The sequence below is a fragment of the Hippoglossus hippoglossus genome, chromosome 24 (assembly GCF_009819705.1).
Source record: "Hippoglossus hippoglossus isolate fHipHip1 chromosome 24, fHipHip1.pri, whole genome shotgun sequence".
Classification (NCBI taxonomy): domain Eukaryota; kingdom Metazoa; phylum Chordata; class Actinopteri; order Pleuronectiformes; family Pleuronectidae; genus Hippoglossus; species Hippoglossus hippoglossus.
Window position 1 is genome coordinate 11,112,489 of NC_047174.1, and position 14,506 is coordinate 11,126,994.

General features: G+C 42.0%; 3 protein-coding genes across 13 annotated transcripts in view; 2 read left to right on the forward strand and 1 right to left on the reverse strand.

Annotated features, from left to right (window-relative positions):
• Positions 1-3,175, reverse strand: part of nbas (NBAS subunit of NRZ tethering complex) — a 155,835-nt gene extending 152,660 nt beyond the window's left edge. For all 3 annotated transcript variants that reach the window (XR_004613367.1, XM_034580814.1, XM_034580813.1), the window contains exons 1-3: positions 2,957-3,175; positions 2,499-2,550; positions 1,367-1,403 (exon numbers count right to left, since the gene is read on the reverse strand). Coding sequence is in view for 2 of the 3 variants with exons in the window: in XM_034580814.1 (XP_034436705.1) it covers positions 1,367-1,403; positions 2,499-2,550; positions 2,957-3,049 (182 nt within the window). In the remaining variant the exon portion in view is untranslated. The remainder of the gene's footprint in view (positions 1-1,366; positions 1,404-2,498; positions 2,551-2,956) is intronic.
• Positions 3,176-3,278: 103 nt separating this feature from the next.
• Positions 3,279-10,545, forward strand: ddx1 (DEAD (Asp-Glu-Ala-Asp) box helicase 1). Its single transcript, XM_034580859.1, has 26 exons — positions 3,279-3,376; positions 3,497-3,548; positions 3,654-3,717; positions 3,808-3,837; positions 4,220-4,316; positions 4,427-4,474; positions 4,613-4,696; positions 4,837-4,920; positions 5,013-5,089; positions 5,194-5,266; positions 5,383-5,459; positions 5,550-5,664; positions 5,875-6,013; positions 6,201-6,261; positions 6,384-6,482; positions 6,643-6,732; positions 7,073-7,261; positions 7,361-7,412; positions 7,600-7,746; positions 8,047-8,138; positions 8,222-8,294; positions 8,434-8,506; positions 8,651-8,693; positions 8,800-8,895; positions 9,477-9,597; positions 9,891-10,545. The coding sequence occupies exons 1-26, from the start codon at positions 3,361-3,363 to the stop codon at positions 10,019-10,021; spliced, it is 2,223 nt and encodes a 740-aa protein (XP_034436750.1). The 5' UTR covers positions 3,279-3,360; the 3' UTR covers positions 10,022-10,545.
• A 530-nt stretch (positions 10,546-11,075) lies between these two features.
• itsn2a (intersectin 2a) overlaps positions 11,076-14,506 on the forward strand; it is a 36,370-nt gene continuing 32,939 nt past the window's right edge. For 8 of the 9 annotated variants that reach the window (XM_034580815.1, XM_034580818.1, XM_034580817.1 and 5 more), the window contains exon 1: positions 11,104-11,260. The gene's annotated coding sequence lies outside the window, so the exon portion shown is untranslated. Of the gene's footprint in view, positions 11,261-14,506 lie in introns of all 9 variants that reach the window. The other variant, XM_034580816.1, reaches the window with a different exon arrangement.

The following is a 14,506-nucleotide window of genomic DNA, read 5'->3' on the forward strand; positions in this document are numbered from 1 at the left end:
AAGCATGGCTAGAGGAGTCTTTAAATATTTAGCAAGGTTATTGATGGTACAAGCTAACCACCTGCTGAGAGGATAAGCAGGCCTTGATGCTGGAGAGCATTACACAGTCCACTGCAGGCCTCTAACGCGTTACATCAGATGGTGAGAGCACGGTGAACAAGGTCAGTGTTTTCAGGTTCACACTGATATAAATGATTTTAAAAATATGAAGCTATAAACATATCAAATAGAAGATTGCTTCTGTGGAGGTTTAGTGCAGTAGATTTGATGTAGTAGAGATCAGCTAAAGCATGTCAGAGTGAAGTAGCACTCACATCTGTTGCAAAAAAATACATGTAAACTTTACCCTTAAAAGAGAAGTGTGTGGGATTTAGGTGGATCTATGACAGAAATTACATAGTTTTCATAATGATGTTTTCTTCACCTGAAAGTGAGACCCTCTGTGTTTTCGGTTTTTTTAGGTTGAGCTCTTATCGGCAGTGGGTCCTCTTCCACAAAGTCTGCCGTGTTTCTACAGTAGCCCAGAACGGACAAACCAAACACTGGCTCTAAAGAGGGCCTTTTATGTTTTAATGTTACCTGAAGACCTTTATAGGTGCTCCTACATTCTTGGATGGGGAAGGGGGGAGTTGAAGAGTACTCAATTGGTTTCATCCTGTGCCTTCACCGCTAGATTTCACTAAATCTTACTCACTGAACCTTTAAATTCTGTTCTGCTATAAATAATAAAAACTTGATTATTCAGTGTTTTCATATGATGTTATTTTGACAAAATTGTAAATTATGACTTCGCATATTAAGGACATATTTAGAAAGTGTTTTAAACTTTATTGCTATTCCAAATATCAATTATAATGAGTGAGGGCTATTGTTTATGTCATCACCTCCTAAATGTGGGACACCTTGAAAATGAGCTGATTCATCTCAAGGGGATTATCCCTCTAATTAATTGCCAAATGCCAGTGAGCTAACTACTCAGCCAATGAGTCGCAAAAGTAAACAAGTAAATGCGACTCAAAGCAATATTAGGGAAGAATTAGGGCAAAAACACACAGAATTTTAAATTCTATTACTATTTCAATCGTTTTTGTGTAGCAGCTGGTCTCAGAACTTAGATCTTTTTGCACAAACACTTCTGGATACATAGGCAAGATAAATTGTATATAAACCATAAACATATTAAAGTAATAGTTATGTTTTCATTCTGCTTTTGACATTTAGTCAAATTTATTGAGCCACATTCATAAAACCATACAAAATCTCATATCACAGCCTCTTATGGTATGTCAGTCCTAAACTGGCCAAAATAAAAGCATGTACAGTATGTCTGTCAGCTTCTGGTGTTAGAATAATGATGTGAGCTCACCTGTACCATAAGTAGTGCAGAATTAAGCGGAATGGGCCTGTAAGAAATGAATCACAGTTAGCATGCAAAATCATGGTAAATGTGTGATAATGTCTTTTTGTTTTTATCAGTGTATACAAATCTTGGATGTGAAAATGTCTCTCTTCACCCAGACCTAACAACCACTCATCAATAGATCAGGCAGAGCCTACTATAGAATTCAGGAGGAAAAATATAGGTTTTCTTGAATTTTCAGACACTGCGCTTGCATACCTAACATATCATGTAATTACAGGTTGTCATATCCTGCAGACAGAGCTGAATAAAGGTGGGTGACTAAAAGTGGATAATTTCTTTAGTAGGTAATTCCTGCACACACAAGTGTTAACAAGAAGTAGTGTTAACCTATGCTTTGATTTCGCCTTCACAGAAATCTGTGACACTACATGCTCAGGAGGTAGAGAGGGTCGTCCACAAACCAGAGGGTTGGTGGTTTGATCCCCAGCTCGTCCAGTCCCAACTGAAACCCAATTTGCTACTGACGACTGCGCAGACAGTGTATGAATGTGTGCATGACGGAAAAAGCGCTGCATATAGGAGCACTTACGGTCTCAACACATGTGCAAATAGGGAAAACAACTTCATCAATTTGACCATCCATTCGCTGCAAACGAGTAAGTGGAGTCTGCTACTGGTCAGTGGTGATGGAACTTCACAAAGCATTGAACTACAGCCAGGTTCATCACTTTTCTGAGTCCCCTGGAAACATTTCCGTTTATCGTTCCGCTACTTTTGTCACGTTTCTGTATTTGCATGTGTTGGGACTTTTGCAGCGCATGTGTTGTCAAAGTGATGAAGGTGTTTTCTTATTTGCACGTGTTTTTTTTCTCTCAGTTTACAGTGCGGTGAGCTCTCTCGGCCATCATAAGCGCTGGATGAATATGTGCGTTAATAAATGTCTAAAAAAAAGAAAGAAAACTCTCTATGTTACTATTACTACCTGTTGCCAGCCCTGCACTATAAGCAGGTGACTAAAATCCATGCAAGCTACACATAGACACCTTCATATTATAGCTTTAATGGTTTGCTGAATGTAGGTGCGATCCCAACAGAATAGAAACGGTCAGGTGCTGATGGCAGAAAGACAACTTACCTGTCACAGCTTTAGCAACGAGTGAGGTGTTGTGCTCCTTGTTGCCTCGCACCTGCGCGTGTTGGAGAGTCACAGGTTAGTTCATCACTCATCTCCTCGTTCCTCTAACAAATAAAGTTACAGTGACCTAACGTGTGCTGAGAATGGATTTTAAATAAAGGCTCCATGGATCTAGTTCATCCTTGAGAGGCTGAGAGGGGCGACATGTGAACTTTGTCCTGTAAAAACCACAAAGTGAAAAACGGGCATGTCTGCAAATAACACGAGAGCTTCACCACAACATGAGATGAGAATGTGAGGATTTGATTGTGTAGAAAAGTTACGGTTGCTATGTTTGTGCTACGTGGCTTCGCGCGGCTGATGCTGGTTAACTTTCCGTGGCCATTTTTACCAATAAACCAGCAACACAAGACTCACGCGGCGGGTTAGAAATGGAGGAGAAGTAAAGTGCGACTCACCTGAGTGTCCGTCTCTGGCGGCCATTCAGTAATAACCAGTAGGTCGTATAAAATATTTTCCTCTTCGCTGTCAATCAGGCTCTGTTCGGCCATGTTTACCTGGTGCAGCTGTCAAAAGTCCACGGTGGTCGGCAGGGGACAAAATACAGCAGGGAACCCCGCTCTAAAAACTGTAGCTATTCAATAAAAAAGTTAATTGACGTCTTTACTTGGCAACATTTTATATGATGTCAATTAACTGCACACGTGACCGCACAAGCGTAAGCGTGTTCAAAGTCTATTAAGCGATAGATTGCAACCCGGAACCCATGTTCGAGGGAACCGTCCCTCTTTACAAGCTGCACCGAGCCGCAATCTGTGAACACGTTGCTTCCGGTTGTGGTGTATTCGCAGCAGCAGAAGCAATGGCAGCGTTTGGTGGTAAGAAATCTACCTTCAATTCAACAGCATGGCGTCGCGTTCACATTTGACTTAAACGCCATACTACTTGAAAGACTTGGGATGTTTATTGAGTCGTTTGATTTGACTTTTTCTGAACAGAAATGGGCGTCATGCCTGAAATCGCGCAGGCTGTGGAGGAGCTGGAATGGCTGTAGGTGACGCAGGCTGAACGTGTACAATCCGTGTTGTTGAATAATGATTATATATGTTCATTTTGCTGTTTGTTATCTGGTTAATTGTAATCGTTGGGTTTCAGGCTGCCTACTGACATCCAGGCTGAGTCCATCCCTCTTATCCTCGGTGGAGGAGATGTACTCATGGTCAGGTTTAACTCCTTTATCTCCTTGTTTCAGACACATGACTTTTCCACAGTGCAACTCTTACATCTTATTCTCCTTTCTTTCTTTCAGGCTGCAGAAACCGGCAGCGGTAAAACAGGGGTACGTACATCAAAGCCACGCAAATCTAGAATACAACTTAACCTGTGCAGTTTGCATTTAATAGTAATCATAACTTTATTTGTATAGCACTTATCTCAACAAGGTTGCAACGGGCTTCACAAAAATCCATGGCAAAAAGATAAATGAACTAAAATAAAAGGTTTCCAATTCAGCTCACTTTTCTGGGCCAAATCACAACAATTTAAAGAGTAACCCAACAGCTCCCACAATGAGAGACCAGGAACAGCTGTGTAACCATCACATTTGAGCTCTGTCAGACTGGTTGTTATGAGGAAAATATGGTTTAATTGTTAATGAATTAGAATTTAATCATCTGATCAAGTGGCATAAAAAGCTGAAGGGTCACACTTGTCACCTTCAGGCCTTCAGCATCCCAGTGATCCAGATTGTGTACGAGACCCTGAAGGACGAGCAGGAGGGCAAGAAGGGCCGAGCCTCCGTCAAGTCCGGAGGAGCAAGTGAGATCACCGTCAATATCAGTGACTTGTTTGTTTACAGTCTGTGGCTGGTGGAGCAGCTAAAATGTGCTCATGTCTTGTGCTCATGTCATGTATTTTTTTATTTTCAGTTTTCAACAACTGGCAGATGAATCCTTACGACCGCAGTACAGCCTTCGGTAAGAGCAGAAAATCAAACACTTTCATAATCGAGCACTGCAGCACAGTCCAACCTGTTACAAGTCCAATTGCATGTATTCCAGCTTTGATCTTGTGTCGCTTCTCCTCATTGTCACCTCATGTTTCTACCTTTCAAGCAATCGGTCCAGATGGTCTGTGCTGCCAGAGCAGGGAGTTTAAAGAGTGGCACGGCTGCCGCTCTACAAAAGGTGTCATCAAAGGTATGTAATGCACTTTTTTTTCCTAAACAAAATCATTTAGCATTACATGCATTTCACAAAAAACGAAGTATTTATTAAGAAAAATGGAAAGATCATAGCTTCCTTTTATTAAACTGACCTATCCTTGTTTTGTTGTCCAGGGAAGTACTATTATGAGGTGGCCTGTCACGATCAAGGTCTGTGCCGGATCGGCTGGTCCACCAGTCAGGCAGCACTGGACCTGGGTAAACTCTTCTACTTGTCTGTCCCTGCTGTAAAGTGTGCAAGCTAAAATAATGTTTTTCAATAGAACACTAATTAAATCCTTTCTTTACAGGAACTGATAAATATGGCTTTGGTTTTGGAGGAACTGGAAAGAAATCCAACAACAAGCAGTTTGACAGTTACGGAGAGGTAACAGTTGATGGATCATCATGGTGTTTAGATCTGTGTGCAAAAGTGAGGATAATTTAGATCTTAAAAACAAATTCTCTCTTTGTTATCTTGCCCCTTTGCAGGAGTTTACCATGCATGATACTATTGGATGCTACCTGGATCTAGACAACAGCCAAATGTCCTTCTCCAAAAATGGTGGGTTCTCAGAGGTTCTTATTTTCATTTTATTTATTTAAGTAGACATCTGTAGTTGATGGTAAATAAAAAAGCTTATAGTTCTTGCCCCTTTCTCTCTGGTTTCCTTTTTGCAGGTAACGACCTCGGTGTGGCTTTTGAGATCCCTCCGAATCTGAAGAGTCAGAGCTTCTTTGCCTCCTGTGTGCTTAAGGTAACACAACAGAACCATTCAAATGTAAGGTTGGAAAAAATAACGAATTTGTTAAACACTATAAAAATGTCGTCTTTTATCTTGTGCCAGAATGCAGAGCTTAAGTTCAACTTTGGAGGAGAGAGCTTTAAAAACACCCCAAAAAGTGGGTTTGTTGCCCTGGATCAGGCAGCAGAGGGTCACAGCGTCAAATCCTCTCAGGCAGGTCAGTGGACAAGACACACATACACAAATATTACAATTAAAAGTATCACTGACCATTTGATATTGGAGAGAAAACCCTTCACAATAAAATCCCACTTTCAGTTCACATTTTTAAACCACGCACAAAATCTTCTTTGAGAAGAATCACCACCAAAATGATGACAGTGATCAATTCCTTTATTGAGTATCTGTCCCTTTTCTTCCTGTGCAGGCAGTGCTAAAGTCAGTCAGGTGAAAGCCTCCTCCAATGCACCCAAAGCCCTGATCATCGAGCCGTCCAAAGAATTAGCAGAGCAAACTCTCAACGTCGTCAAAAACTTTCAGAAATATGTGGAAAACCCCAAACTCAGGTAGGTTATACAGAGCTGCCTCGGACACTGGTCGACACAAACCTGATTCCTTTTGTGTTCCACTGTGTTGTGCTGTTTCATCGTGTATTACATTTGTCTGCATTTATAAATACCTTTGTAGTACCAAATTGATACCAGCAGATGGAGTCAGTGCTCAGTGTTTAATTTAATCCATCTGTCACTGCAGGGAACTGCTGGTGATTGGCGGTGTGGCTGCCAAGGATCAGCTGGCTGCTCTCGAACAGGGGGTATGTGAGATGTCACTTCTCCAAACACTTCTTATTAAAACTTTTTTTTCTCCGTCCCTCCTCATTAATCTTCCCTGTCTCTACCTCTCTTTGTGTAACGTCTTCGCTTCGTGGTTCATCAGATCGACATTGTGGTGGGAACACCCGGCCGACTGGACGACCTCATTTCCACCGGGAAACTCGTTCTGTCCCAAGTCCGCTTCCTTGTCCTGGACGAGTGTGTATGTTCAACACATCTGCTGCACTTTAAAGATTTATGTTTCATCAGATGCACAGATTGTCACGGCCGATAATGTTCAAATACTGTTTTAATGGTTAGTGTGTACAGCCTCACTATCCCCGATGCCAATAACCATGTGTTTGGATTCTGTGTGTCCTCAGGACGGCCTCCTCTCAGCAGGATATACAGATTTTATCAACAGGATCCATAACCAAATCCCGCAGGTCACCTCTGATGGCAAGAGACTGCAGGTAACACTGGATAAGGTTGCATTTGTTACAAAAAATATTTCACTGAAAAGCCACAATCCATTTCCATGTTTTTACATGGGAGCTACAGATGGTTTAGATTAATATTTAAACAACTCTGTCTGGCCAGTTGACAAAGTTAAAGTTGCACATTAATCTACATATGTTATCGTAGTAACAATAATCCCAAGAGTGTGTTTCATTTCTAACCTCAAGCTGTAGAATTTAAAGAGCTGGAAAATCAACAAACAATATTTCTGTGTTTTACAAAATAATGCAAAAGATGTGTGTAAGGTGATTAAAGCACTTTTTCTGTTTTATTGTTTCTCCTCCCCCCCCCCAGGTGATAGTGTGCTCCGCCACTCTGCATTCCTTTGACGTGAAGAAGTTGTCCGAGCGCATCATGCACTTCCCCACGTGGGTGGACCTGAAGGGCGAGGACTCTGTCCCAGAGACGGTCCATCACGTGGTGGTGCCTGTCAACCCTAAGACCGATCGGCTGTGGGAGCGACTGGGAAAGAACCACATCCGGGTAATTGCCACAAGCTTGTGTTTGGTTGGCATGTCTTTCTGTTGGTGTAGATGAATGTGTTGACACAGCCTTTCCTCTTATCTGTTTTTCTGCGGTTAGACTGATGAAGTCCATGCCAAAGATAATACCAGAGCAGGAGCCAATTCTGCAGGTAAGAGCAGATTAGCAGCAGATTTTTGACCCTTTTGATTTTATCACTATACTAAAACTTGTGACATCAAGCCTTTGAACAACGTCTTCTATTAAATGTACCTCAAAGGGAGTTAAGTTGAGATATATATAAAAACACTGATGTTCAATTGAGCCTTCAATAACAACAAATGTGTTTTGTGTTTTAGAAATGTGGTCCGAGGCGATCAAGCTTCTGAAGGGCGAGTACGCGGTGCGCGCCATCAAAGAGCACAAGATGGACCAGGCCATAATCTTCTGTCGCACCAAGATTGACTGTGACAACATGGAACAGTACTTCATCCAGCAAGGAGGAGGTAGGAGGCAGTGGTGCTATTTAGGCCTCGGTCAGACCTGGTAACATCAGTCTCAGGTCAATCCCAAGTAGACGCACCCAGGATGCATTGTGGACGCATTTAAGATCCAATCACATGCAGAGATGGTCTGGGACACGTGGTCTGTCCTCTTGTTATCAGATCACCAGAGACAGATGTTGACACCAGGTCTGAGCAGGAGCTTTATCTATACTTTGTACACACACTTGACAATCAAGTAATGTTGACACAATATATTTGAGACTTTCCCCCCACCCCCCTTTCACAAATTATTTCCGTCAGGTCCAGACAGTAAAACCCACCAGCTTTCTTGTGTTTGTCTCCATGGCGATCGTAAGCCCAACGAGCGGAAAAATAACTTGGAGCGTTTCAAGGTGAAAGAGCGAAAACACGCCGTCACTCTTTGACAAAGTTTAACCAGTTTTCCTGTATTTTAAGTTATCTTTGTATCTTTCAGAAAAAAGAGGTGAGACTTCTGGTCTGCACAGATGTAGCCGCCAGAGGAATTGACATCCACGGAGTTCCTTACGGTAAGAGAAATGCTTCAGACTTTCACAATAAGAGTTAACACCTTTTTTTTTCTACATACCTTTTCAAATGCTTATTTATCTTTGATTTATATACAAATGCAAGTCCTCTCTCTGCCACTGTTCATCTTTTTTTCTCCAGTGATTAACGTCACGCTGCCAGATGAGAAGCAGAACTATGTCCATCGCATTGGAAGAGTTGGAAGAGCTGAGAGGTAGATTTTGTGAATGAGTTGCAGTTATTATTTTTATTATTGTCTTATTGTGCGGTCTTTGTTTGTAGAATCCCATGAAAACGATCAAATTCATCATCACTGCAACCTGAAATCTTAATGTTTAGATTTCTCTTTAACCCACAGAATGGGACTGGCCATCTCCTTAGTTGCTATGGAAAAAGAGAAGGTAGGTTGAATGGTAGAAGTACAGACTCTAAATTTGTAGTAAAAATAGATTTCAAAAATGGTTGTCAGTTGACTTGACTTGTCAGTACATCTCCCCATGTGTGCAGGTGTGGTACCACGTTTGCCCGAACCGGGGCCGAGGCTGCTACAACACCCGACTGAAGGACGAGGGCGGTTGCACCATCTGGTACCAGGAGAAAGAGGTGAAGAAAAATGGAGGCAGAAACGTAATCAAGCTGAGGCAGCGAGTTAAATATTGTGTTTTGACGTACGGCTTCATCTCAGCTTCAGCACAGGGCTGTTTGAGGGATTTGATAAGCAGCCGCTGAATATGTCATCCTGGCAGAAACGGCACTCAGGGGTTTGAAGTGTAAATCGTGTGTTTGATTTAATACATTCATGGTGAAACGTTTCTCACACGTAGAATATGCAGAGGAATAAACAACTTGGGAAGACGATAAGAACTGACGCCGGTGTGGATGTGATGTAAACAAAAACATGGGATTCTGCCGCCACAGAATTTAAACTTCCTGTCCTGCGTGCTCTGCCAAGACCCCCCACCCCTTGTCTGAATGCCCCAGACATTTTCCTGTTGTTGTAAACACCTCTGACCCTGCAAGCTTCTGCGGCCGTCTTCATATGTCAAAGATAAATTCTTGGGAAAGTCCGAACTGGACAATTTCTGAAGTTCATGCCTGAAAGCGGCCTACATGACGTCATAACATGCTCATCGTGCACTCTTAATCCTCATTGTGACATTTCCCCTCGTTCCCCCTGATCACAGCTCCTGTCAGACATTGAGGAGCACCTGAAGTGCACCATCACCCAGTGTGAGCCGGACATTAAAGTACCTTTGGATGAGTTCGATGGAAAGGTCTCGTATGGTCAGCGCAGGGCATTGACAGGTATGAGCATTAAGAACTCTTGCATGACTTTACTGCAAGAAGAGCAACTGAATATCAATTGTAATGAGCTGTATAGTCTGACACCATGGTGACAGACATTCACTATTATAGTATGACATTATTGTATTTTCTGATTACGATGTGTATTTTATTTTTTAGGTTAGTTAGTTTTTTTAACCAATGTAAAATGTCCTAAAAGAGCATTGTTAAACATTCTATATAATATAATAATAATAATAATAATATCTGTTGTTGTTGTTGAACTTGACCATCAACCTGTTGCTCCTCTGTAGGTGGAAAGTACAAGGGTCATGTGGAGGCGCTCGCTCCAACTGTCCAGGAACTGGCTAACCTCGAGAGAGAAGCCCAATCTTCCTTCCTGCAATTGGGATACATGCCAAACCAGCTTTTCAAAGCCTTCTGAGCGCCCCCCCCCCCCCCACCCCCACCCCCCAGCACTAACACTACAGGCTGCAGATACAGAATAAAGGAAATTGTACATTTTCACATGTTTCAGCAACATGATGCTGAATCTTTGTGCAAACGAGCCGCAATGAAAAGTAATATTTTAAGTTTGGTTTCCGCTCAGTCATAAAAACACAAACATAACTTATAAATAACTTGCATCAAATGTATATTTATAGGTTTCGTGATACCAACATTACAGTGGGTGTCAAAGCCTCTCTTAACTCAGCGTCCATAGAAGAATCAAGACTCCGGACGCCTCTTTTATTTCTCCTCCCAACATAGATTTAATATTTGCATTCTTTCTCAAAGGCCTTTCCTGAACTGGAAACCTTATTTGCTATATTTTATGTCGTTTTTTTTTTCTGATTGATTCAACTGAGTGAAATATTTAAGTTTCCCCTTCGAGTGATTGACTTTAGATTCATTGCATTTAAGTGGCTCGATTGTTTTCTGTTCTGAAATAAACTGTAGTGGCTCAGTTTAAATTCATTTTTTCCTCTTTCTTCTTATTTCTTCTTATATTATTTATTATACTGAGAACTAACATCATGTTGATGAACTACAGTATTGTTTATTGCTCATTTATTATTTTATTTTATAGAGGATGTTGCCTTGCCCTCTGTTTTGTTCAAATTAGTTTTAAAAGGAGTTATTCATCTACAGTATAAAACATTTAATTTTACAGAAAAATGTAACTTTGGACATGCTGGTGTTGAATATGATCAAATCCACTGACGTTCAGATAAGTGAACATGCCTTCAAAATAAAAGCTTAAAGTACAAGGGAAAGTCAATATTTGATGTGGATACACTGGGCAAGTTGGTTAAATCTATCCGTCCATCCACCTACGTTTCTATTTATCCATCCACCTACCTTTCTATCTATCCATCCATCCATCTTTACAAATGTTGCTGTGGCAGGCGCTTGAGTGAGTCTTATTTTGAAAAGGGCAGCCAGAAGTGCTGTGTGCAACAATGTGTAGCTTGACTCCGTGTGGAGAGAGACACGCCCATTCCCAGTGCACACCTCCCCGGCTGCAGGATCCTCTCCTCCTCTTCCTCCTCCTCCTCCTCAGCAGCAGAAGAAGCAGTGAGGTGGTTCTTCAGCCTGGATGTCGGGTTTCTCAGTTGCTCCACCGCAACAGGTAAATGAACAGAATCCACGTGAATGCGGCTCAGATCAGGACTAAATGCAGGTAAGTGTCATGCGCTGCTTCATGAAGCCATCACACTCACACAGCTCGGCAGTGCAGCGTAGCAGCACGAACACTGGGGCTTCACTGGCTGCAGCTCAAGGTGTGATCAGTGTTGGACTGCCCCTTAAAATCTATGGACATCCTGAAGCTGCCTGAGTGAGACCCAGCCTGTTGTCTTCTAGTCAGATGAAGAAAAACCAATTGAGACTGGAAAAAAGGGTTTTCAGGATATGTGTGTTTCTAATTACAAGTCTGACTTAGGTTAAAGAGTCATTTATAATAAGTGACCAAATCAAGGAAGGTGTGTCACTCTTTTCCTCTGTGTTGTCAAGACAGCGTCAGGTGTCTTGAGTGTGTGGTGTGATCATCATTGGGAGTATGTTTCTTGGGAGTTAAAATATGGATTTTAAAGCAGACGTGTGTATCCATATTGTTTTTTGCCTTAGAAAATAACCTCAGATGTTAAACAAACATTCAACATATTCTTATCTTCAGTTTCGAAATGTCTACTTGTGGTTGCCAAATGATGACATAGTCGTGTCATTTCTGGATTTCCCCCCATATGGGTCAGATAATTATAGATCGAACTCAGATAGTCCTTTAAAATAGTTTGCAGTTGGGCTGGGCGAATTAATAAAACAACAATGATCATCACAATATGATTTTTCATCTGTAGCAATATCACAGAATTTCTATATATGTACTGTATGTCTATATCCTGCTTCTGCATTGTGCAAGCAGAGTGAGGATTGGCTTAATTGTTCTAACCTCATATTTTTGATAAACCTAAAATAATGTGACTTTTATTGTGATAATTATTGACACTTTTTATCTTTATACGATTTTTGGCCGCGTCGCCCAGAATCCCGTCTATTGGGTGACATCTATATATACTTTTTTATTGTCCAAATGCCACCTCAGGTTTCAACCCATATCTCTTTAAAGCATGGAAAATGGAACACAAGCATGAGCCCCTCCTGTTCGGAGCCAATCAGGTGCAGTTGTTATCTCACTGCCTCCAGTTTTAAGGTGTTTGCTGTGGAAAAGTTTTTTCAGACGTCAGAGCAGTTTTACATTAACGTCTGGGACAACCGGTGTAGCTGTTTATGTATGCTCGTGTTCATTCACTGCAGTATAGACTAATTATAGAGATTGCTTTGTGCGTGTGTGTGCGTGTGTGTTCTGCTGCTCTCAGTGAAAACAGGAGGCTTTCTTTGCTGAAGTGGCAAAGTCCATTTAAACTGTAGTTCATATGGCACCTGGCCTGATCCCAGGGACTGTTGCATATGCACCTGCCAAGAAACAATGAATTACATAACACACACACAGAGAGAGAGAGAGAGAGAGAGAGAGAGAGAGAGACGAACATAAACAATAATCTTCATACTGGAAGTGTGAGCCAAAGGTCATCCGGGGTATATTTTTACGTGACAGTCACAGTTTCATGGAGATGAATCCGTCTGTGACAGTTTTATTTTTGGGGTCGAGAGTAAAGTTCTTGTGCTGAAGTGACACAGGTAAGAGACTCTGAGGTCGGACATGCTGCTGAGTGTGCGTTTAAAGGATGGGGGAGGGGAGTATCATTGCTCGAGGTGACCCACATAAAAAGGATGGATATAAGAATAATTATTTCAGGTGGAAGCGTGCTGATTTTCCCCTGCAGCACAAAACAGGAAGGTGTGTGTCTGTCGTTGTGTGTGTGTGTGTGTGTGTGTGTGTGTGTGTGTGTGTGTGTGTGTGTGTGTGTGTGTGTGTGTGTGTGTGTGTGTGTGTGTGTGTGTGTGTGTGTGTGTGCCTCTGTGCTGTTTTGAATGAGCAGGAAAATACATGCACACACACACACACAAACAAACACACACAGGCTTCTTTCTTCCTCCTCGGGCTCAGCAAAGCTTCCTGGGCTGTGTCTGCTAGAACAGGGTGCCCCTCTGTGTGTGTGAGTGTGTGTCACACACACTCACACACACACACAGGCCGGCGCATTGATATGCACATCCGACTCGGTGCAGCACGGTGCACACAGGTGTCAATCAGCATGCAGGGCAGAGTCAAAGGTTCTTTGATTCATTTTCTCCCTCGGTGCTGTGGGTCAGCAAGCGTCTGGCCCGGATAGTGACTCACACTGTTCCTCCAATCAGAAACTTGAAAAGTGCAACGTGTAGCGTTTCTCCACATCAATACACCGTCTATGTCGGGGGAAACTTCACTTTGGTGGCTGCCACTGCAACAGTGACATCACAAGAGATGGATGGGGGACGAATTTCATCCTTATTGTTGTCCCCAGAAGATTTGTTTGAAAGTTCATAAACAATCTGTCTTACTTAATACTTAATATTTTGAAAATTGTTCCTCGTAGGTTTAAGGGGTTCCCTCCTGACCCAAACTGAATCCTTCCACCAAGTTCTGTGTTAATCTCTCCAGTAGTTTGAAACAAAAACACAACCTCCTAGGCACAGTTCATAGCTCTGAATAACAAATACAACCAAATATATACACCTCAAATTGGTTTTGTTTTTTAATCAGCCAACCAACAAATCAGATGAGCTCTATTCAGACTACTGTTCAGCAGTTGGATCAGGGCTGACTTCACTTGAAGTAGCGTTGAGATGTTTGGTGTGAGCTGTCCGCACTGTGGGATTGATTGCTTTTCCGATATCGCTCTGCAACATTACATCTGTCATATCGAGCCAGAGTGAGCTACAAGCCAAATCAAATCGGAAACGCGTTATGACATTTCAGAAATGATCACGTTCCTTCGAGCTCTCCTCGGGCATTTTTGGGTGGTGGAGTCGGTGTTGAAGTCCTCTGTGACCTGTTGTGTTGCTCTTTATCCAGGATGTGTCCTGTTTGAACAACAAAGCCAATAGGAGATAATATCTTGTATTTGAAGCCGCACACACACCTCAGGGTGCAGACGTGTTTGAGTATGAGGGCGGATCATACCGAGTGTTTGCTTTCAGGAATGTAAGCAGCGCACATTCAGGAAATACACATACTGTATGTACAGCTACAAAGCTCAGATATATTGTAAAGGAACAGTTCACTGAATATTCTGTCAATAACTACTTAGCTTCGTGTGATCACTTTATTAGGAACATCATACTAATACTGGGTAGTTCTTCCATTTGCTCTTAAAACAGCTTCAGGTCGGCTTGTTCACAAGATGATGGAAACTTTCCTTTGAGATTCTGCTATAATGTTTAATGCTACAAATCTCAATTCTGTGAGATTCCGATCTGGTGACCA

Bases quoted from the DNA above. Each gene is read 5' to 3' on its own strand.
- ddx1 (XM_034580859.1), top strand. The intron at 4,697-4,836 runs GTATGTAATGCA...TTTGTTGTCCAG, and splicing joins TACAAAAGGTGTCATCAAAG to GGAAGTACTATTATGAGGTG. The intron at 8,139-8,221 runs GTGAAAGAGCGA...TGTATCTTTCAG, and splicing joins ATAACTTGGAGCGTTTCAAG to AAAAAAGAGGTGAGACTTCT.